Raw genomic sequence first — 24,208 nt, forward strand, 5'->3', positions numbered from 1 at the left:
ATGGGAAACCATTAATTCTGGAAACGTAAAAGCGGGGTTTTACTGTAGATGTAGATATAAAAGGTCGGAATCAGTTTTTAGGTGGACTGCAGTTCTTTCTGTGGCTGTAAGGTTAGTTTGCATGTTGAGGGATTTGCGGAATGATCGTGAGGCAATATGGTTGTTAAGAAATTCTGGAAAGTTAACAGGAAGTGATTTGGGGTAGTAGGGATGGATCACGGTTGGATGGACGAGTGAAATGAGTCAGGCAGGGTTCAACATTGATCTTGGGTTGAGTCTGATTGGTAAGGCTGGTGGCAAAAATGTGTTTTCACTGTAGGGTCATGCAGTAGGAGAAAAAATATTTAACAAGTCGTGCATGATTGAATTTGGGAGTGGGGCAAAAGGTGAGGCCTTTGGAAAGGACTGGTATTTCTGTGGGGCTAAGGCTTTTGGAGGAAAAGTGGTGGTGATGGTGGTGGTGGTGGTGGTGGTGGTGGTGGTGGTGGTGGTGGTGTGAGTTTGACAAAGGCCGTGAAGTCTTGCATGACAGTGAGTGGTCGGGGAGGCTGCGTTCGTCACTGACTGATGACAGCATGTCCCGTGTGGATGCAATGGTGAAAGCAGATCAATGAGTGCACATCACGGCCATTTATCAGTAGCTTGGCGTATTGTATGGGAGTGCAGCGGTTCACAAGTAATGAAACAAAGAAAGCAGTCAGACGGTGGTTCTGTACTGAGCTGGACGAATTCCTCCACAGGGGCATCTCGAATTTAGTTCTGCGATGTGACAGATGGGTTAACTGGTGTGGGGACTATTTGGAAAATAGCATAAGGTACACAGAATAGGATGTATATTTGTCATTACCTATATGTACTTTACTTTGGCCAATAAAAAATAGGGACAAAGACTGTATGATTTGCCCTCGTATGTGCCATCTTTCAGAAACGGAGAAGACTGGAGTGAAACTGAAGAATTTTAGCAATAGATGGGAAATTAAATGTGGACAAAGAGCCCAAGCTGTGCTGGTTCTGAGCTCTTTAGCCACAGACTGTTTCGTGCACCAATTTGGTTACAGTAGAGGATGTGTGAGGCAAATTGCAGTTTCTGTTCTTCAGGCGTAGATCCTAATGGTGTAAGTAGTGACACAAACAAATTGAAAATTCCAAATTTTTGGGAAGAGGCTACTGACAAGCGGTTAAACATTCAGTATCAACAACAGTTCCCTGTAAATGAAGACTGAGTAAGTGTGCTTTTTGTGTGGTTTGGAAACTAAGCTTTCAATCTTTCGGCACAGACTGTAACATTGCATCCATGATGTAATGTAGTTGGACTGATAAAGAGTTATCAGATACAAGCTAATTTGTGCTAATCATTTTGGTGTACTAAGCAAGAGATGGCACATTCGTCACTGTCTGTAATAACAAATTGTTGTTTATTATGTAATTATCTTAGAAAAATCTACAGTTCTCGATTTTGAAATGAAGGTTTTGAGTGTGTCTTACCAACTTGCACCCCTTGTACAACTCAACCTGCCAATAATAATCTTGATGCTAGAATTCTTTTTTTTTTTTTTTTTTTTTTTTTTTTTAAGCGATTTCATACCTGCAGTCGGATATGTACCACAGCAATATGCCTTTATTCAAATTGCAAATATTTGTTATAAGAAAAAATTAATTGTTCAGTTTTTAATTAAAAACATTTTATTATGAGTACACTTTGTCTTCTTTAAATCCACTTTGTTGGATGGATTCCGATGTAAGTCTTCCTGTGCAGTTCCCTACAGATCCCTCTACTACTATGTAATTTATTCCCTGGTGGTCTTAACACATGTCCTGTCACCTTGTCTCTTCTTTTGGCCAGTGTTTTCCATATGTTTCTCTCTTTGTTGGTACTGTGGGGAACCTCTTTATTCCTAAACTTATCAGTCCACCCAATTTTCAACTTCCTTTTCTAGCACCACATCTTAAATGCTTTATTCTGTTCTTTTCTGATTTTCCTACAGTTCATAACTCACTGCAAAATGGTACTGTGATACAAACATACATGCTCAGAAATTTGTTGTGTTAAGATTGATGCTTGATACTAGCAGACTTCTCTTTGAACACACCTATGGCTGAGCCTAGACTGAGGCAGTCTTTCCGCAGCCACTGACTGAGGCAGTCTTGCCGCGGCCAAGAGTGTGCATATTCTGGCAGTTGTGTGCATGATTGTGTGTTTACTTTTGCTAGAGAAAGAGGAAGAACTTTGAAAGCTAGTGTGAATATTATTTTCTGTTATGTGTTTTTCTGAGCCACACATCAGTCAGATATAGGTGAGAGGTTGCCTTTCCTTATCTTATGTATTATTCCATCTAGGAAAATCCATTGTTGTTATTACATTTTTCTCAGAATTGTGAACATCTTGCACCATTTTATATTGTTCAGTGCTTTTTCAGATTGAAAAATACTATGAACATGTCTTGATTTTTCTTCAGGCTTGCTTTCAGAATCATTCACAACAGCAGAACTGCCTCACTGGTGCCCTTACATAAAGACAAACTGATCATTGTCTGACAGATCCTAAATTTTCTTTCTTTTCTAATGTGTTTTATCCTTTTCAGCAACATACATGTGGGAGTCATTAAAGCTGACTGTGTGATAGCCTGCTTTTATATGCCCTTGCTATCTTAGAGATCATATGGATGATATTTTCCCAAAAGTTTGATGGTATGTCTCCAAAGTTGTGGATTTTACACGCCAACTTGAATAATCGCTTGGTTGCCACTTCCCTCAATTATTTCACAAATTCAGGAGGAATTTTGTTTATTGCGTCTGCCTTATTTGGTTGCAAGTCTTCCAAAACTATATTAAACTATGGCTCTAACAATGGATCCCGTAAATTGTCCACATCGACTCCCATTTCTTCTGCAGTCATGTTGTCTAACAAGTTCTCTCCCTCGTAGAAGTTTTCAGTGCACTTATTCTGCCTATGTTCTCAGTCCCCTGCACTTCACAGTGGAATTAGTTTGCATGCTTAATTTTGAAACCCTTGATATAATTTCCCCGAAGGTTATTTTGATTTTTCCATATGCTGAATCAGTCCTTGACAACCTTTCTCTTTTGATTTCTTCCCATTTTTTTGTGCAGCCGTTTCATCTTTTCTTTCCTGCACTTCCTTTTTATTTCATTCCTGGGTGACTTATTTTTATGTGCCTCAATTTTCTTGAACGTTTTTCTGTGATAACACACTTGATCTCTTAGCAACAAATAATCCTGAGCTAATAGCAAGCATCAAAATGGATATGAGGATTAGGGAACACAGGTTTGTCATAGTGAAACTAAATACCTAACTCCCAAATCCTCCAAAAAGAATGAAAAATATCTCTATTCAAAAGAGTATATAAAAATTTGCTTGCAGGGGCAATATCCCATCCCAAGAGCGAGATTATAATGCCGGCTCCATCAATGGGATGTTAAATAATAAACTTCCTTCATATTTGAGCTTCTCCACTGAAATAACAGAATTCACTATTTCACTCTTCTCTTTGTGATCCACTACCTTGGTGTCCATATCAGTGACTGGATAGGTGACTTTGATCCATTGACTGAGCGGTACATAATTTTTTTTTAAATTCTTGACTTAATAGATTTTCTCATCAGTTTGGAAGATAAAATTTTGCTTTCAAATCTAGTAAATATACCTTGTCAAACAATGGAAAATCCAGAATGGAATGTAACAATATTGTGAAAAGGGAAGTTGCTACTCACCATATAGCGGAGATACTGAGTCGCAGATAGGCACTACAAAAAGACTGTCACAAATGTAGCTTTCGGTCAGTAACACCTTCGTCAGAATTAGACAACAAATACCCACATACACACTCAATATCGATTGTCACTTGTATTAAGATTTTACTTCTCCACTAGACATTAATTTTGTTTAAATCTGTGATAGTTGTGCAATGTAATCTTGGGATTAGTTTTTGGAATCGCAACTAGTCAGTCTTTAGTTTAAGACCTATTTATTGTAGTTCATAAGAAATAGAAAAACGGAAAGAAGTGAGCTGTTGCATTTGCCTAAACCAAACTGAAAATTTTAGTCACGATCTAGAATTGACTTAAATGTAATTAAATGTACGATTTTCTTAAAGGGATGCAAAAATAGCTGCCCTTGAGAAAACAAGCCAGGAAACTGAAAAATTGATTGCTGAAGCAAGATCTGAAAAGATACGTCACATGGATGAAGTCCATGCAGCTCAGAAAAAAGTAGCTGATCTAGAGTCCAGGTACAATTTTAAATGCTTTATTTTCCTATGGTTGAGGCATTTCATATTCCAATTGCAGTATTTTGACAATTACTATTACATTAAATAATGCTAAATTCATATTATAGCATGTATTTTTTGAATTAATAATTAATCCACTTTCAGATAGTGTACCATTTTACTTATTTATAATTTTACCCTGCATAGGTTAAAGGACCTAGAATCAAAGCTTGCAGAACGTGATGCGATGATCAGGGTGCTACAGAAACACACATATGATAAAGATGTGTCTAGTTTTCCGAGCATGCTGGTATGTTCACCTCATCACACCCCTCATCCCAGTCTACATGGCAATTCTGATCTTGGTGTTTTGGGAACTTCAGTTTCCAGAGAGGAACTCGGTAAGAAGTTTCTTCCCTTAGTAAAACCAGTAGAAATACAATAAAGTAGTTGCATTTTCATAATTACTCTGCCTCTATTGTAGCTGTTCTATCACTTTGTTTTATGGAACCTGCATTTCTGTGAAATTTGTGTTTGGGTTATGAAAGTATGTGTATAAATGATAACCAGTTCAAATACTGAGTTACATCAGTGAAACAAATATCTGAGTTATGATGGTAAGAACAAAGACAACTGCACAGCATGTAGAGGAAACAAATGCTAGTGTGTGCATGCTCTCTCTCTCTCTCTCTCTCTCTCTCACTCACTCACTCACACACACACACACACACACACACACACACACACACACACACACACACAGTATGAACTCTTAGATTACAAAATTTACGGGATATGTGTGTGGAATAAGTCATACTTTTTTAACAGGCATGAAGTCAGATGGCTATCGTAAACAGTGAGTTCATAATTTCATCATTACCAAAACCTAAGAGGTGCCTCACATTTTAAAAATAGAGGTAATTTTGTTACTGCTATAATATTATGTTTTTACAAGCAATAAGCTTGATTACTGCCTTCTTCTGAGCAGTTATGTATCTATAGTTAATTTGTCAAATAGTGGAAAATACTGCTTGGAATATCAACAATATTAGCAAAAGGATAGATTACTACTCACTGTAAAGAAGACATGTGACACATGAGTTGCAGACAGGCACAACGAAGAGACTGTTAAACATTTAGCTTTCAGCCAAAGTCTTTTTCAGAAAAGAAAACACACACACTCATTCACACAAGCAAGAACACCACGTGCGCATATGACCACTAGCAGCACCGACCAAAGTACAGCTTTCACATTGAACGAAAGCAGCAATTTGGGTTGTGGCAGGGAGGAGGGAAGAATAGCAGAGTATGGGTGCAGGAGACAAGACCACTGTCTGGTGGAGCATGCTAAGGCTGGATGGTGGCATGGTAGTGCTGTCCAGTGCAATATCAGATGGCTGTAGGGCAGAGAGGTGGGGGGAGGGAGGTGGAAAAGTAGTAGAGCATGGAAGGTGAAAGATTGGTGGGTGCCTTGGCAGAGAATGGAGAAGAGTGAGGGTGAGGGGGCATGAATAGAGAGCAGATGATGGGATGGAGGGGGTGGAAACTGTTGGGTGGAGGGTGTGAGTACAGTAGGTTACATTAGGTTGAGTGCAGGATAATCCCAGGAGTGGATATTGTATTGTAAGGAAAACTCCCATCTGTGCAGTCCGTGACGTTTTGTAATGTCTCTTTCTGCTATAAGTTATATGAGGGTTCTATTAAGTTCGTGAAGTTAAATTTCGTAAAGCTATCTTCCATAAAACCTCGTAAGAAACAATTACAAATAAGCAGTATTATATTTGCAGGTTGCCAAATTAAACTGTAAATTCTGATTGAAAACGAGTGCCAGGCTCCCTACAAATAATATCAGATGTGTTAGCATAATAAAATTTATGCAAAGAGGCACCTGACCTATAATAAATTGTATTACGTAAAATAGTCACTTTATAATCAAATAAATCTTGTGATTTGATGCTAATTAATTTTGATAGTATTTTTAAATAAGTTCTTCTGCTCCGGCTTCGTTGTATTTCCTGTGGAAATAAAAAGTTTAAATGCGCCGCGTCATGGCGACCAACTTTCTCGGTCAAAGATGATCGCACTAGCTCTGCAGCAGCTGCAAAAAATGCTACACAAACTCTTGTGTTATAACAAATGTGGCGTGGGTTCCTTAAATGATTACCCTGCACTCCAGATTAGCTTATTATATCTTCGTAACTCTTTTACACATCAGTTATGTTTTAGTAATTAAACGAGAGCAAGACAAAAGCTATCACAATACAATCGTACCTTCTGCACTCAAACAATAGCTAAGACACAAGAAAACATCAGAAGAAGAGTAAGTTCATTATCTTCCAGTTCTTTTATAATATAACAAAGATTATAGTGTTCAGTTCTTTAGTTTACTCATATGATCTTATATCGCAGAGAATAATGGAGAATAATGTCTCTTTTCTGTTATCAGAATCGATAAATTGTCTTTCAAGTTATTTCGTCACTTTGTCCGTATCACAGTTAGGCATTAAAGTTCACACAACATTATGCATGTATAGTTCTTTTGTCGTTATTTATATTGTTCATGTCAAATATATGGAAAGGGACACTATAGGGTCGTCCTGCTTTTATTTCTTCGTTTGTTGATTATTGACCTCGGTGTAGATGTACTGCATTACTACACTGGCTGAAAAAATGGGTTGTGGATTTCGACACTGGCTACTGCAATTTATGTAGCCGACAGGTGCTCAGTTGTGTTTCATAGTACTTTAATTTCACGGTTCACAACCCCCCAATAATACACAGTTATATGTGTAAGGCCAGTGCACTAGTGTTTAAACTTTCCTTAAGCCTCATTAATAGTTTGCATACGAAACTCCACATACTGCTACAATAGTTCACTGTTGAACATCTACGAGCAGTAAAAACATAGCCACAAACCCCCCTGCGGGTCCGGGGATTAGAATAGGCCCGCGGTATTCCTGCCTGTCGTAAGAGGCGACTAAAAGGAGTCCATCCCCCTCACGGGGGTAGTTCGCGCCTGCGTCCGGAGACGGACGGTTCCACGACCTATCATCGTGGTCCTTTTGGTTTTTTCACTTCTCGTTTCTTCCTTCCTTTTGTTGGTTCCTTTCTTTGCTCTTCTCCACCTCACTGTCTTCCTTACTCTTTCCCTTGCCTTCTCCTTGCCTTCTCATTGCCTTTTTCTCCTTGCCTTCTCATTGCCTTTTTCTCCTTGCCTTCTCATTGCCTTTTTCTCCTTGCCTTCTCATTGCCTTTTTCTCGTCCTCTTTCTCCCTCTCTCTCTTCTTTTTCCTCTTCTTCCTTCCTCCCTGTGCGTGCCTGAAGGCCGACCCACGCGTTCGCACGCGTAGCCGGTGACGGGGTAACGCGTAAGTCCCCGCCCTGGGTAGACATGTAAGGCACGCGCGTACCCCCTGGTAAAGGCCAGGCCCGGGGAGGGGTGATTGCCTGAGCTGATACCTTCTGACCATGCCGATTGGTCCCTCCGTCTGTTTCTCGGGAGGTGTGACCTGAGGTGTAAACATTCACCTAAGGCGGGAGTGCCCTCTGAGAGGGTCCCCACAAGGAAGGAGCGCGCCATCGGATACGCTGGCAATCATGGGGGATTCCTCCGCAATGGATTCTACTCCATCTCTTTCGACTTCGACCCAAAAACGGAAACGTGACCAGCCAACAGTGACAAAAGTACTACCGCCTGCCCCACAGTTCCTCATAGTTTCTCGAACTGAGGACGGAAAGGATTTTTCCTCTGTCAACCCTTTCGTTATTCAGAAGGGCGTAGATGCCATAGCCGGATCTGTCAAATCCTGTACCAGGTTGCGTAACGGCACCTTATTACTAGAAACTGAGAATGCCTTTCAGGCACAAAAACTGCTTCGGGCCACCCTCCTGTACACGTTCCCTGTCCGGGTGGAGGCCCACCGAACTTTGAATTCGTCTCGTGGTGTGGTCTATACTGGCTCCCTCGACGGATTGACTGACGAGGAGCTTCAATCATTCCTCGCTGAGCAGGGCGTGACGGCTGTCCATAGGCTCATGAAAAAGGTCAACAATGACCTTGTACCGACCCGGACAATTTTCTTGACCTTCGATAGTGTTAAGCTGCCATCGCGCATCAAGGCGGGCTACGAGGTTATTTCTGTTCGCCCCTATATCCCGACACCTACGCGCTGCTACCAGTGTCAGCGTTTCAATCACACTCGACAGTCTTGTTCCAATGCGGCTAAATGTGTCACCTGTGGCAGGGATGCCCATGAGGGTGACTGTCCACCTCCGTCTCCTCGTTGTGTGAACTGTCAGGGTGACCATGCCGCATCCTCCCGCGACTGTCCTGTCTATAAGGAAGAACGCTGTATCCAGGAAATTCGGGTCAAAGAGAAAGTGTCCACCTCGGCTGCTCGCAAGCTATTGGCTAGTAGGAAGCCCACGCTGCTCCCAGCGGGGAAATACAGTACTGTCCTCGCCTCTCCTCGGACTACCCGGGAGGTAGCAACCCAGACATGCGATCTGACCTTCAGCACCACGGTCGTCCGTTCGGCCAGTGCTAAGATCGCGCGGTCGACGTCTCCTCTTCCTCCCATCACCCCACAGACACGAGCACCTTCTTCAGCTTCTGCTAAGACGAAGACACCGAAGTCAGATGCACGGGCCTTCAAGAAGGAACCATCCCGTGCAGACTTCCTCCGTAGCTCGACCTCCCAGCCTTCGACCGGTACTTCCACTACACGTCCTTCCAAAAAGGCGCATAGGAAGCACAGTTCTCCTTCCCCGCCACGGCGCATTTCTTCTCTTGCGCCACCCAGCGGCTGCCGCCCCAGGCCGTCATCCGTTTCGCCTGGCCGCACCGCTGGTCGCCGTACATCTGGCCGTTCACTGGCGGAGGAAGCTCCCCCTCCCGGCCATCCTCCCGAGATGGCCGATGACCCTATAGACCCAATGGACGATGACTTTCCGCCTACTGATAGCGGCGGCAGTGCTCGCTCGAAGCCAGGCCCTAAGCGGCCTTCGAGGTGACCACTTCTCTCATCTTTCTTTTCTTACGATGGCACTTATTCACTGGAATATTCGCAGCATTCGCTCCAACCGAGAGGACTTGAAGTTGCTGCTCCGCTTGCACCGTCCGCTTGTCGTAGCCCTCCAGGAAACGAAGCTACGCCCATGCGATCAAATTGCCTTGGCACACTACACCTCTGTGCGTTTTGACCTACCCCCTGTGGTAGGTATCCCAGCTCATGGAGGGGTTATGTTGCTGGTCCGGGATGATATTTACTACGATCCCATCACGTTGCACACCGGCCTGCAGGCAGTTGCCATCCGCATTACTCTCCCCACTTTTACGTTTTCCTTTTGTACCGTTTACACTGCATCGTCATCTGCCGTTACCAGGGCAGACGTGATGCAACTTATTGCTCAGCTACCTGCACCATTTTTGTTAACTGGAGACTTCAATGCCCACCATCCCCTTTGGGGCTCTCCAGCATCCTGCCCGAGGGGCTCCTTGTTAGCAGACCTTTTCAACCAGCTCGATCTTGTCTGCCTCAATACTGGCGCCCCTACTTTTCTTTCGGACACATCTCACACCTATTCCCATTTAGACCTCTCTATATGCACTCCCCAACTTGCACGCCGGTTTGAGTGGTATGCACTTTCTGATACATATTCGAGCGACCACTTCCCGTGTGTTATCCATCTCCTGCAGCATACCCCCTCTCCGTGCTTCTCTAATTGGACCATCTCCAAGGCAGACTGGGGGCTCTTCTCTTCCAGGGCGACCTTTCAGGATCAAACCTTTACAAGCTGCGATCGTCAGGTCGCACACCTCACGGAAGTCATTCTCGCTGCTGCTGAATATTCCATCCCTCACTCTCCTTCTTCTCCACGTCGCGTACCGGTCCCCTGGTGGACCGCAGCATGTAGAGACGCTTTACGTGCTCGTCGACGTGCTTTACGCACTTTTAAACGCCACCCTACAGTGGCGAATTGTATCAATTATAAACGATTACGTGCTCAGTGTCGTCGTATTATCAAAGAAAGCAAGAAAGCCAGCTGGGCTGCTTTCACAAGCACCTTCAACAGTTTTACTCCTTCTTCTGTTGTCTGGGGTAGTCTGCGCCGGCTATCTGGCACTAAGGTCCACTCACCAGTTTCTGGCTTGAAGGTCGCGAACGACGTCCTTGTGGCCCCTGAGGCTGTCTCCAATGCCTTCGGCCGCTTTTTCGCAGAGGTTTCGAGCTCCGCTCATTACCACCCTGCCTTCCTCCCCCGCAAACAGGCAGAGGAGGCTAGGCCACCTAACTTCCGCTCCTCGAATTGTGAAAGTTATAATGCCCCATTCACCATGCGGGAACTCGAAAACGCACTTGGCCGATCACGGTCCTCTGCTCCAGGGCCAGATTCTATTCATATTCAGATGCTGAAGAACCTTTCTCCTGCGGGTAAAGGTTTTCTTCTTCGTACATACAATCGCATCTGGATTGAGGGACATGTTCCCGCATGCTGGCGCGAGTCCATTGTTGTCCCGATTCCTAAGCCGGGGAAGGACAAGCACTTGCCTTCCAGTTATCGACCTATCTCGCTTACCAGCTGTGTCTGTAAAGTGATGGAGCGAATGGTTAACTCGCGATTGGTTTGGCTGCTCGAGTCTCGACGCCTACTTACCAATGTACAATGTGGATTTCGTAGGCGCCGCTCTGCTGTTGACCATCTGGTTACCTTGTCGACCTTCATTATGAATAACTTCTTGCGGAAGCGCCCGACCGCGGCTGTCTTCTTTGATTTGGAGAAGGCTTACGACACCTGTTGGAAGGCGGGCATCCTCCGCACCATGCATACATGGGGCCTTCGCGGTCGCCTCCCTCTTTTTATTCATTCCTTTTTAATGGATCGACAGTTCAGGGTACGTGTGGGTTCTGTCCTGTCCGACACCTTTCGCCAGGAGAATGGGGTGCCACAGGGCTCAGTTTTGAGCGTCGCTCTCTTCGCCATCGCGATCAATCCAATAATGGATTGCCTCCCAGCTGATGTATCAGGCTCCCTTTTCGTGGACGATTTTACCATCTATTGCAGCGCGCAATGTACACGTGTCCTGGAGCGCTGTCTTCAGCGTTCTCTTGACCGTCTTTACTCCTGGAGTGTCGCCAATGGCTTCCGTTTTTCTGCCGAGAAGACGGTCTGTATTAACTTCTGGCGATACAAAGAGTTTCTCCCACCGTCCTTAAGACTCGGTCCCGTTGCTCTCCCAATCGTGGAGACAACCAAATTTTTAGGCCTTACATTTGACAGGAAACTTAGCTGGTCTCCACATGTGTCATATTTGGCCGCCCGTTGTACCCGTTCTTTAAATGTCCTCCGTGTTCTCAGTGGTCTGTCGTGGGGAGCGGATCGAACCGTCCTACTTCGTCTATATCGGTCGATCGTCCGCTCCAAGCTGGATTATGGGAGCTTCGTATACTCCTCTGCACGGCCATCCATCTTACGCCGCCTCAACTCCATACAACATCGGGGTTTACGACTTGCGATCGGAGCATTTTATACCAGTCCCGTAGAGAGTCTTCATGCTGACGCTGGCGAATTGCCACTCACCTACCGGCGCGATATACTGCTTTGTCGGTATGCCTGTCGGCTACTGTCAATGCCCGACCATCCGTATTATCGTTCCTTTTTTGACGACTCTCTTGACCGTCAATACGGGTTGTATGTCTCTGCCCTGCTACCCCCTGGCGTTCGCTTTCGTCGCCTCCTTCAACACCTTACTTTTTCCCTCCCTGCAACCTTTCGAGTGGGCGAGAGCCGCACGCCACCTTGGCTCCAGGCTCAGGTCCGCGTTCACCTTGACCTCAGCTCGCTGCCAAAAGAGGTCACCCCCGGTTCAGTCTACCACTCCCGTTTTTTGGAACTTCGTTCGAAGTTCATCGACATGACTTTCATTTATACAGATGGCTCTAAGACCAATGACGGGGTCGGGTGTTCCTTTATTGTCGGGGCACAAAGTTTCAAATACCGTCTCCATGGCCATTGTTCGGTCTTCACAGCTGAGCTCTTTGCCCTCTACCAGGCTGTTCTTTACATCTGCCGCCACCGACATTCTGCTTATGTCATCTGCTCAGATTCCCTGAGCGCCATCCAGAGCCTCAGTGATCCGTACCCGGTTCACCCTTTCGTACACCGGATCCAACGCTCTCTTCAGCAGCTGGTGGACGTCGGTTCTCCAGTTAGCTTTATGTGGGTTCCGGGCCATGTCGGTATCCCTGGGAAGGAAGCTGCAGATGCCGCGGCCAAGGCTGCGGTCCTCCAGCCTCGAACAGCTTCTTGTTGCGTCCCTTCGTCCGATTTTAGCAGGGTGATTTGTCGGCGCATCTTATCTCTGTGGCATGCCGATTGGGCTGCACTTACCGACAACAAGCTTCGGGCCTTAAAACCTCTTCCCGTGGCTTGGACGTCCTCCTCACGCCCTTCTCGGCGGGAGGAGGTCGTTTTAGCCCGGTTAAGAATTGGACACTGCCGGTTCAGCCATCGCCATCTGCTGACGGCTGCGCCGGCGCCGTTCTGCCCATGTGGGCACTTGCTGACGGTTAGACACATTTTAATGTCCTGTCCAGATCTTAACACACTGCGCCTCGATCTTAACCTGCCAAATACTTTCGATGCCATTTTAGCGGATGACCCACGAGCAGCTGCTCGTGTTCTTCGTTTTATCAATTTGACACACCTCGCTAAGGACATTTGATGATGCTGTTTTTTAATCCTATGCCTGTCAGTCTGTCTTTTATCGTGTTTTCCCTTTTAGTTGTTGTGGTCAGCTTGTGCCTCGCGGTGCATTCTTAGAGTAGTCAGGGCGCTAATGACCATTGAAGTTGTGCGCCCTAAAACCACAAAAAAAAAAAAAAAAAACAAAAACATAGCCACAAAGTCCACAGCTCTTGAAGAATAATCAAGTACGTATGGAGCAGGCTCTGTCACTGTTTTTACACACGGACTAATTGTTTAACACTTATTTCACAGTTAAATTGAAGCATTGTTGTTCTAACTAGCACAGGTTAGTTGTCTGAAACTCGGCTGTGGACTGACTGTCTCATGACCAAAAATCGAGCCCTTATATATCATCACAAGAAAAGGTGCTGAAACGACACTTTGTTCAAAGTTAAATTTACAGAAATTACAATTAAAACTTATCGCATTAAATTAACTGAATATGTTGAAAGATTTGTTCCTTTTAACAGTTTCTCCTGCTACAAGGGTTAAGCTGAATTATTTGTTTAAATGATGAAATTAACATATATAGTTGCCAAAACTGTTAATTACCTGGGAATTAATTCAGGGCTGGTTTTGCTAACATGTTTTCGAATAGCGCCAAATAGATACTTTAAGATTACTAGTATTTCGTCTTACAAATGTTTATAATTAGTACAGAATTTATATTTGTTTATATGTCAACAATAGAATTTACGTTATGAAACAATTACTGATTTTACTAGGAATAGTCCAAATAAATTAGAAAATCAATTACATACATAAAACTAAGCACAAAATTAGATCTTGTGTTATTTACTTTAAAACTGAGGACCAATCTTTCTCTTTTATGAAAATCCAGGTTATATTTATGTATGTTGATAATAATTAGTTAAAACTAAGAAAAAAAATTTATGGATGCAGATTGCAAAACAAGAGGGGAATTAAAATTATCTTAGCTTGCTTCGTCACAAGTTCAGGAAAGCTAGGGGTGAAGGGAAGGATCAAAGTTGTGAAGCAGTCATTGAAACCAAGCATGTTATGTTCCACTGCATGTTGGTCACATGGTGATCTACTTTGCTCTACGCCACAGTTTGGCAATGGCCATTAATCCTGGTAGACAGCTGCTTGGTAGTGATACCAATATAAAAAGCTATGCAATGGTTGTAGCAGAGCTGGTGTATGACGTGGCTGCTTTCATAGGCTGTTTGGCATGTGATGTGATGTGGTGTGATGTGATGCCATGCCTGTGAAAGGATGCAAATAGGAAGTGCTGGGTGGTTGGATTGGGCAGGTCTCGCACCTGGGCAGGCGTGGCTCGTAATTAAAGGCTCTGAGGCGGAGCTACCCCAAAATATATGTTAAAGTAAATTTCGCAAGAACGTATTACATAATTTAAATTATCAGGACGAATTTCGCATATTTCCCATTCCAATTAAAATAACGATAGTCAACATTTTTGGAACGGTTTGTATCGATAGGTGTTTTTCGAACAGTTAGTAGTGTTTAGGCTGCGCGTTGGAAAGTCCGTAAGCTGAATGTAGTAGCGGTTTGGGGGCATGGCTTCTACATAGTACTGCTCTTTATGGGCGATCCGAAGGCTCAGAGCTTGCAGCCTAAGGGTGTCGTACCAACCACCACACGTTTTTCACGTTCCGTTATATGTAATAAAGGAATGTAGAGTGGCCGAAACTTCACTATCCAATCTCTGTCTCTGCACATCTCTACTACGCCTCGATGTGTCATTAATCGACGTTTAGTATTATTGTTTTGATAATGTTTTACATAGTTGTTTTGTTTCTGCCATTGGCTATTTTATCCACATTTAGAGTAAGTTTGCAAATATCCCACCAGAGTGCACTAGACTACAGTAACATAACAGTACTGCCATCTAGCGAGAGTTTCATAAGTGATTAGAGGACAAAGCCCGCGAAATTTGTCCCGTTACTTTATTTTCCTTGCTTGCTGATGCTGACTGCTTTTGTTGATACCGTGTGATATTAGCAAGTTTCTATTTCGGAGTGTATTTTGCAATATTTTAGTTAGTTTTACTTCCTTGTGAATATCTACGACATACAGTGAGTGTGAAACAAGCGCAATATGAATTTAGTGTGCAATTTAATAGGTAAAAGCTTGGAACACGGCCACAGGATGAAAGTGAAAGAACTTGGTGCACCCAGACCCGATCTAACGATCAATCAAGAACAGAAACAGTGCAAATCTAAGCAAGGATACAAACGCAGTTTTAATAGAGCAATGTACGATGCAGCTGAGTGGTTGTGTGGTTGTGAAGTGAAAAATGCATTTTTCTGTTTCACCTGTCTTCTTACAAATATTGCTGATAGTGCCTGGACTGAAACTGGTATCACTGACTTAAAGAATTTTCACGCAAAGGTGAAAAAACATTATTCCAGCGAAAAACATTTAAATGGTTTCATTGAGTTTTCAATGCTACGGAAAGTGGACATTATGTGCCAATTAGACAGTGCTTACCACCATAATATAAAAATATATAATGAAAATGTATAAAAAAAATCGGTATATTCTGGGTAAACTGATAGACTGTATTAAATTTTGCGGCAAATTCGAGCTTGCCTTAAGGGGCCACGACGAAACAGAAGAGTCCAAAAACCCAGGAATTTTTCAAGGATTAGCCAGTCTTATGGCAGAACTGGACTCAGTCTTGAAGCAGCACATTGAGAAATCAGAAAACCGTGTTTTCTTAGGCCTATCGAAGACAGTTCAAAACTCCTGGAATCAATTTATGAGGTATGCCTCAGTCTCATCAGGAGGGAACTGTCAAAGGCAAACTTTCTTGCAATAGAAGTTGATGAAACTACTGACTGTACAAAGTTGTCACAATTGGTCCTAATAATTTGCTATGAGCTACTGGGACAAATTAATGAAAGATTTATTTCCTTTGTACGCCCAAAAAGTCACAGTGCAGTCGATGTAACTGCAACTGTTCGCTGCGTGCTAGAGAAAATGAATGTACATGAAACACCTGAAAAACTGATAGCTCAGTGTTATGACGGTGCTCCTGTTATGAGTGGCCATAAAAGTGGAGTTCAAACTAGAATTAGAGAGATGTACAGGAATGCTCACTTTATTCACTGTTACACCCATCAGTTAAATTTAATTGTTGAACGTTGTGTGATGGGCAATAAACAAGTGCGGATCTTCTATAGCAACTTGGAAGGAATTTCCACCTTTTTGTCCCGGTCTTCTAGCCGTACAGCCATTCTTGACGAAGTAGTGAAGAAGCGTATTCCTACCTGTCCTCAGTCCATGAGATGGAATTTTAAATCACGGAGCATAACCACTGTGTACAAATACCAAAAGAAAATTGATGAGTGCCTAGAAAGAATTATTGATGATGATGCCAGTGATTACAAGACAATAAACAAGGCCACGGGACTGAAGGGTTTCCTGCAAGACGAAGATTTCCTCTTCTGGTTAAATTTTTTAAATACAGTCATGCCTCATTGTAACACTCTCTTTAATCAACTGCAGCAGAGGAATATTGATGCAGTGAAAACTGTTGAATATGTATTGCACTTTGCAGATTCTGTCCAGCAAATTAGGGCCTCACTTAAAACTGACAATAACTGGGAACAGGTAGAACCAACTGCAAAACGGGGACGTTTCACAGAATCAAGAATAGTGTGTGCACGAAACGTTTGCGACCTCATCACAACTCAGATCAGAGAACGATTCAGTTTCAATGATCATTTATCGATTGCACAGCTGTTTGATCCGTCGTTGTTTGCAAAACATCAAACTATTTTTCCGGAAAAAGAGCTTAAAATAGCTGTTAATTTGTTCAATTTACAGTCTTCAGATCTACATCATGAGCTGAACGTGTTGTACAGCCGAAAAGATTTTATGAAGGTGTCAGGTGCTTTGACCTTGTTGAACTTTCTTTACGATAACAATCTGGCTAAAGCTTTTCCTGAAAGTGTAAAAATAATAGTAACCTTCCCTATGATGACCGGCGAGGCAGAACACTGCTTCTCTACATTAAAATGAGTGAAAACATTCATGCGCAACACTATGAATGAGGACAGACTTTGTGACCTTTCAATGTGTTCGCTAGCAAAAGAATTATTGAATCGGCCAAATTTCAATGAAATGGTCAGAGACCATTTTGCTGCGCAGAAGGGGAGATGAGCTGACTTCGTCTATAAACAAATGAATTGAGGTAAGCAAAAGTGCATTCATAATTGATAAGAAGTAATTTCTTTATATTAAGTCCTACTTAGTCTATTAAGTGAAGTGAGTAAAAAAGGGTAGTGTCGTGTTTAAGGGGAGTTGGAATGCCCTATCTCGCCAATGTTAAATTTGCTAACTTTGTGTACCTTTTTCTTTGGAACTATTATCTTCAGAACTTTGAAATTCTGGCAGAGGTTTTCAGCATATATTGTGAGCCCACTGAACTAGAACCAATGTTTTCTTTTTGTTGGTATAGTATTTATGAATTTTTTACCATTAAGCCATTTTTTATTGGAAAAAGTATAACATAAACTTCCCTAGTTCAGAGAATAAGCCAGTTCTTGTCATGATTCTAGTTCAGTGGCCTCTTTGAACTGTTTTGCAGCATTTCTGAAAATTTGAATGTTGTTGGTTGAGTGGTTTATGAGATAAAGGTACATGTAACACTAAAAATGTCAAATGCCAGAAAATGCGATTAAAGTAATTTATTATGAAAATTCACAAATACCTTTTATTCTATTATCAAAAGTGTCCAGCAGAGTAATCAGGGTCATCTTCTAGTTCTTCTTCTTCACCTAGAAGCTTTCTTCTCCTTGCTGCCCTTGCTTTTTTTGTATTAAATTCAGCTGCATACTGAGCCTTCCTTACTCGCACGCTGTCCAGAAGCTGAAGACCTCTGATGGTGTTGATACCAGGAGCAATGCCGAGCCTTGCCATGACCTTTAGCCTACCCATATGACCATCATTGAATGAAATAACAGCATCACTGACTCCCCATTTCAATGTTTTTATCCCAACAAATACATTCTTAGGTACACGAGTCCAAATGAGGTTGTTGAACGACTCGTTTTGATTCTGGGTACAACCATGAAGACATTTTCGCAGAAGATCAGGATGCCCCAAGTCTCTATATATTGGTTTAATTACTTCCATAACAGCCAATGGAATATAATTTTTATGGTGATAAGGATCCCCAGTAGCTTGAGATTTTCTATAATTGCACCATGACTGAGGACCATCTGGACAAGCAAAATGTTGAGGATTATCATCAGTTGATGATCGATGTAAATATGTGGCCCATACAGCTTGTCTCATTTCCTGCAAATTATTTGCATTATTTCTTATTGCCATACCATAGTATTGTTGTAATTCATTTATAATTTTATCTGACAGGCGACCTCTAATGGTTTTACCATCTGACAAAATTTTGTCCTTCAGATTCTGTTTCAGTTTCCTTAGACGAGTGCCCATTCGTTTCTGAACATGACCGACACATTCTAGTTTAGTTATTGTCTTATTGACATATGGCATGGATTCTGTAACACTTTTGTATGCCTTGGAGTCCCCATCTCCAAGGAATTTTGTGTAAAATACTCCCCGTTCTTTTTCTGATCTGCTAAACATTTTCACAGCAGCGGCAGCCTCCATGCCTCCACTCGTACCTTCATAATTCTTGCTACATATGTGAGCTGCTTCTATCTTACCAGATGCACAATGGTAACAATGTTTAGTGAGCACTTCATAGTCCAAAACTTTACCGCTGTCCACACTAGTAACAGTAGCAACAGCATTTTTGGATGTGTGACCCCTTTTCTGCCAGGTTCCATCAAAAGCAACAGGGATATCTGGGTTTCCTTCATTTATATATTTTGCTTCACTGGCAGCAGCTTTCATTGATAAATCTGCTACAGACTGAACAGCATCTCCTATCACTTCAGTGTAATTGTCAATTTTAGCAGGTGGAGGTGGAAGATTCATTATGGCACAAAATGTTTGAGCAGCAGTATGTCCTTTACCAATTGCTCTCATTGCATACATTAGCCTGATATTACTCTCAAACAAATTGCTACTGCATGTTTTAGAGCTCCAAAAACAGGTCTCATTTTCACAACTGGCACAAACTATAGCAATTTTGCAGGAAAGTCCTATAGATTTTGTTATGTTCATATCAAAAGAACCTCCACAAAGATTACAACACAAACATTTCTTCATAAACTCAGTAAAAACAGGAAAGTCGACTAAAACATATTGTTCATTAGAAGCTTCATCTGTAATTTCACTTGCACAGTTTGATAACTTCTTTTTTGATGCACTGGTGGGCGTGTCTCCTTCACACATCTCAGCTGTACAAACGTCAGAACTTTCACCAGCATCAACAGGTGCTGAAGCAGAATCACTTGAACAAACGTTATTTGTAAATCTATTACCGCGAAACTTTCGCTTTTTAAATAATGATGCACTCCTAGGCATCGTAGAAACTACGCACTCACCACTGAAAGTCAAAACAAGACAGATAACAAACTCCAAATGAGCGACAAACTAAACTCGAGGCTCAAAACAAACACTCACAGATCAAAAACTGAACAATAAACACAGCTAGTCGTAAAAACAATGGTACCTATGGAAGGATCAAAGATTCTACAACTGAAGAGTGAAATCCACAGCCTTCTATATGTAATGTTTTCGGAAATGCGAAGATTTAAATGTGTACAAATCACAAGATGGGTAACTTTGCTGGGCGCACATGTAATTTTGAAAAATTAAATAAAAATACTTCCAATTGGAATTTCTTAACAAATTTTGCACCATTTTAAGCAGAAAATTTCAAATTAAGTTATAAGGTTAAAAACTGAAAATGTGAATTTTTTCCATTTTCCGGCATTCCAACTCCCCTTAACCAGTGATGACATTTTCCGAAACGAATCACTTTTGGTACTGGTACAATGTGTTGCGCTACACATTTGTGTATTTTAGCACAACAAACCGTACTAAAAATGACGTATTTTGGAGAGATCTTTAGTGCACTATTTCACATAAATGCATATTTTCATAATACACAATAAATACGAACTGTTTGCTTCTCAAACTTTTGAAGTAATATGGCAGTTGCACGGATTGCTCATGCCACCCAATCAGAGCACAAGACCAGTGACGTCACCAAAACATCACAGTATCGTCATGCGAACTCGTAAACTTTGAGCTTTGGAGGTAAACCACAATAAACGCCTTATGTTTAGTACTGAAAACACCAAAAATATTAAGCAGCCGCAAAGTTAACATTCATCGTATTAAAGATCTCTCCGAAACGCGTCTTTTCATATGATTTGCTGCAAAGTGTCAGAAAATGTAATGATGACGTATAAAAACACTAAAAGATTTTAATGATATTTAGTACCTGATTATAGGAGATACAGTACGTAAAATTATGGGTAGAGAGTGATCTGCCATCCCTCTCCCCCTGAATTTTTAGTTGTTTATGTCAGACTAATCTGTAGTGTAACCAGAGGTGTATGTTGGCTCCGATTGATAAATGCCGCATCCTTCCCCAGTATAGAAACCACGTGCTGCACCTGCACCTGGGTCTTCTTCAGGGATATGATCCCTGTGGCTAGAGGGTGGGACTGATTGGGAGTGGCATATGGGTGGGCAACAGAACACGACTTTAGGAGGGGTGGGAAGGATCTTGGGTAGGATGTCCCTCATATCAGAGCATTATACTAGATAATCAAAGCACAATGGACTGGTGCTTCATCTTTCCACACGAGTTCAGAAAAGTATTCCTTTCCCTGGGTAAAACCCAGTCCCACATCCTATTCCTTAAATACTACTGCTACCTTGGGGCACCATCGTCTAACCCATATCCTACCCACAATGCTCCTCCTTGTCAACCCCTCATAGCAACCAGACCCTGCCTAGATGACCGTCTGAACTTGACACATCCTCTAAAACTCTCCCAACCAACATTCCACGAAGTCCACCGCCAAAACAATCCTGCGATTCCGTTGTTAACCTTTCTACTAAAATTTTCAGTCCAGCAGAAGTTTTAGCTCTACACCCAAATTTAACCATGTTGTACTTCTTAAAGACCTACTGTCCTCCCGATGTCTATAATGGAACCACTTCTTTGCCACTAATCCTCCCAATCAAAGCCATCCTAATCCCATCATTTAACCCTGCCAGTCCATACTGCCATGCAGCTGTGATCCTTCCTCCCTCCCACATAATCACCCCCTGATCACCCTCCACGAATTCTTTACCCCCAACTTGGGCTCACCATCCTTCCCGAGAACACCAACTGTTCAGCATAAGAAAGGACAGCCTTACATAGCCTTGAAATGGATCCCGGCCTTACCATCCCACCTGCAGACAGAGGAGTTCCACCACTGGCATTGTGAATCACAGTGACTACCTGGTGGAAGGCCCCTGCCATTTATACTTCTCCTCTGAAAGGAAAGGTATACAAACAGATTTGGGGCACAGCCATGAGCACCCATATGGCACCCTTTTATGCCAACCTGTTAATGTGCCATCTAGGGGAAACCCTCCTAGCCTCCCAGAACCTCAACCCCTTGTCTGGTTCAGGTTAATTGATATCATCTTCATGGTACGAACTCAGGGATGAGGCACCCTATCCTCATTCCTTATTAACTTCAACACCTCTCCTGTCCACTTAACCTTGTTCTCCTCTACCCAGCATGCCACATTATTGGATGTTGACTGTCTCCTCTCTGATGGGTCCATCCACATCTCTGACCACATCAAATCCATCAACCACCAACATTTTAACAGCTGCATTCCCTTCCACACCAAAAATATCCCTTCCATACTGCCTGGACAGCTAGGGACAGCGTACCTGAAGTGACAAGAACTCCCTAGCCCAGTATGTTGAAGATCTCACCAAGGCCTTCACATACAAGCACTATCCCCAAACCTAGTCTGCAAACAGATTTCTTTTGCCCTATCCCCATATACCTCCCAGTCCTCCCACCACCCCCAAGAATCAGGTACAAAGGAATGCCCCCTTTGTTACCAATACCATCCCGGACTGGAACAACTGAACCACATCCTTTGTCATGGCTTTGATTATCTATCATCATGCCCTGGAAATGTGGGACGTCCTACCCAAAATCCTTCCCACCCCTCCTAAAGTGGTACACCATCACCCATCCAACCTCCACAATATCCTAGTCTATCCCAATGCCACTCCCAATCCCAACTCCTTGCCATAAGGATCACTTACCTGTGAGAGACCTAGGTGCAAGGTCTGTCCAATGCACCCACTCAGCACTTTCTATTCCAGTCGTGTCACATGTTTATCCTACCCCACCAGCAGCTGGACCACTTGTGCAGTGATTCCAGCAGAGCTGGTAAATGACATGGCTGCTTTCACAACTTTTAATATTGGTATGACTACCAACCAACTGTCCACCAGGATGAACAGTCACTGTCAAACTGTGGCCAAGAGCAAAGTACATCACCCTGTGGAACACCATGCAGCTCAATATAGCACATTTAATTTCAATGGCTGCTTCATTACCTGAGCTGTCTGGATCCTTCGTTCCACCTCCAGCTTCTCTGAACTGTGCAGATGAGAGTTATCCTTACAATACATTCTCTGCTCCTGAAATTATCCTGACCTCAACCTATGGCAACCTACTGTCCTCACACCCTCCGCCCAACATTTCCCCCTCCCGCCCCCATCTTATCACCTCCTCCCTATTCACATCCTATCACCCTCACTGTGCATGGAATGCCAATGCACCCACCAATCTCTCCCCTTTCCTTCTCCTCTTCTTTTCCACAACCCCCCCCCCTCTTCCTCCCTGATCACCATCCCACCCCCATCTCTCCTGCGCCCATGCTCTGCTATCTCTTCCCCCTCCCTAATGCACTGCAGATTACTTCTTTCATTCAACGTAACAGTTGCATTTCGGTTGGAGCTGCTGTAAATAGTAGTAATGTGGTGAGGTGTGCTTGGAAGTATGAATGTGTGTTTTCTTTTCTAAGACTTTGGCTGAAAGCTAAATGTGTAACAGTCTTTTCATTGTGCCTATGTACAACTCAACATGCTAATCTTTACGGTGAGTAACAATCTATCCTTTTCATAATATTCCTAATGTTAATGTTTGTCATGTTGAGAACTGTGGTAAGTGCTTGTACCGCATGCTGATGATTTTGTTATAGATGAAATGAATGAAATAAAGGATGGGGATGAAACATAATGCTGGGATTGTACAGTACTCTCAAGAGCACCAAAGGGGCCACAGTGTTTAATGCCCCATCCCACAAACTAATCATAGTTAATAGTATCACATGCCCTCAGCTTCCGACCCTCTGCAGAGAGTTCTGGGATATAACTCAGAGCATTGATACAAGCTCTGGCAATAAGAATTTGACACGGTTACCTCTCTTCCACCTGTTGGGCAGACATTACTAATAAAATTTCTTCGATCACAAAAATTTGTACCATTTCACTCTTTACCAAGTGCCACTGCACTGAAATGCGACCGTGATTTCAAATATGTAAATAAATAAGTATTTGTTTCTTACATTTATGCTTGTGATTAGCAAGAAGCTCTACAGTACTTCCTCTTTGTTCAGAAACAGTTTGAAGGCACTCTTGCCGGCCGAAGTGGCCGTGCGGTTAAAGGCGCTGCAGTCTGGAACCGCAAGACCGCTACGGTCGCAGGTTCGAATCCTGCCTCGGGCATGGATGTTTGTGATGTCCTTAGGTTAGTTAGGTTTAACTAGTTCTAAGTTCTAGGAGACTAATGACCTCAGCAGTTGAGTCCCATAGTGGTCAGAGCCATTTGAACCATGTTTTTGAAGGCACTCTTAATCAGAACTGTTCCAATTTTGTAACTGCCTGCAATGAAATACAAAATGTGATTCAGTGTGTTCCTACCAGGGGGCCAAAGACATCGACATAACGTCAGCTGCTACTGTATAAGTAAAGTATGTTTCCTCTCTCTCATTTTATGCTAGATGAAAATCAGTTTTCCTTTCGAAGAAGTAAACATACATGCCAGAAAAGGTCAGTCAACCATATATACCAGGTGATCAAAAAGTCAGTATAAATTTGAAAACTTAATAAACCACAGAATAATTTAGATAGAGAGGTAAAAATTGACACACTTGCTTGGAATGACATGGGGTTTTATTAGAACCACCCCATATTGCTAGACGCGTGAATGATCTCTTGCGTGCATCGTTTGGTGGTGATCGTGTGCTCAGCCGCCACTTTTGTCATGCTTGGCCTCCCA

The 24,208-nt window shown here is 42.8% G+C and overlaps 1 protein-coding gene across 1 annotated transcript in view; it reads left to right on the top strand.

Annotated features, from left to right (window-relative positions):
• Nucleotides 1-24,208, top strand: part of LOC124619895 (angiomotin-like 2a) — a 133,539-nt gene that overhangs the window by 66,666 nt on the left and 42,665 nt on the right. Inside the window, exons 10-11 of the mRNA XM_047146531.1 lie at nucleotides 4,113-4,247; nucleotides 4,434-4,627. Coding sequence (XP_047002487.1) covers nucleotides 4,113-4,247; nucleotides 4,434-4,627 — 329 coding nt within the window. The remainder of the gene's footprint in view (nucleotides 1-4,112; nucleotides 4,248-4,433; nucleotides 4,628-24,208) is intronic.

Source organism: Schistocerca americana, chromosome 1, assembly GCF_021461395.2.
Source record: "Schistocerca americana isolate TAMUIC-IGC-003095 chromosome 1, iqSchAmer2.1, whole genome shotgun sequence".
Lineage (NCBI taxonomy): Eukaryota > Metazoa > Arthropoda > Insecta > Orthoptera > Acrididae > Schistocerca > Schistocerca americana.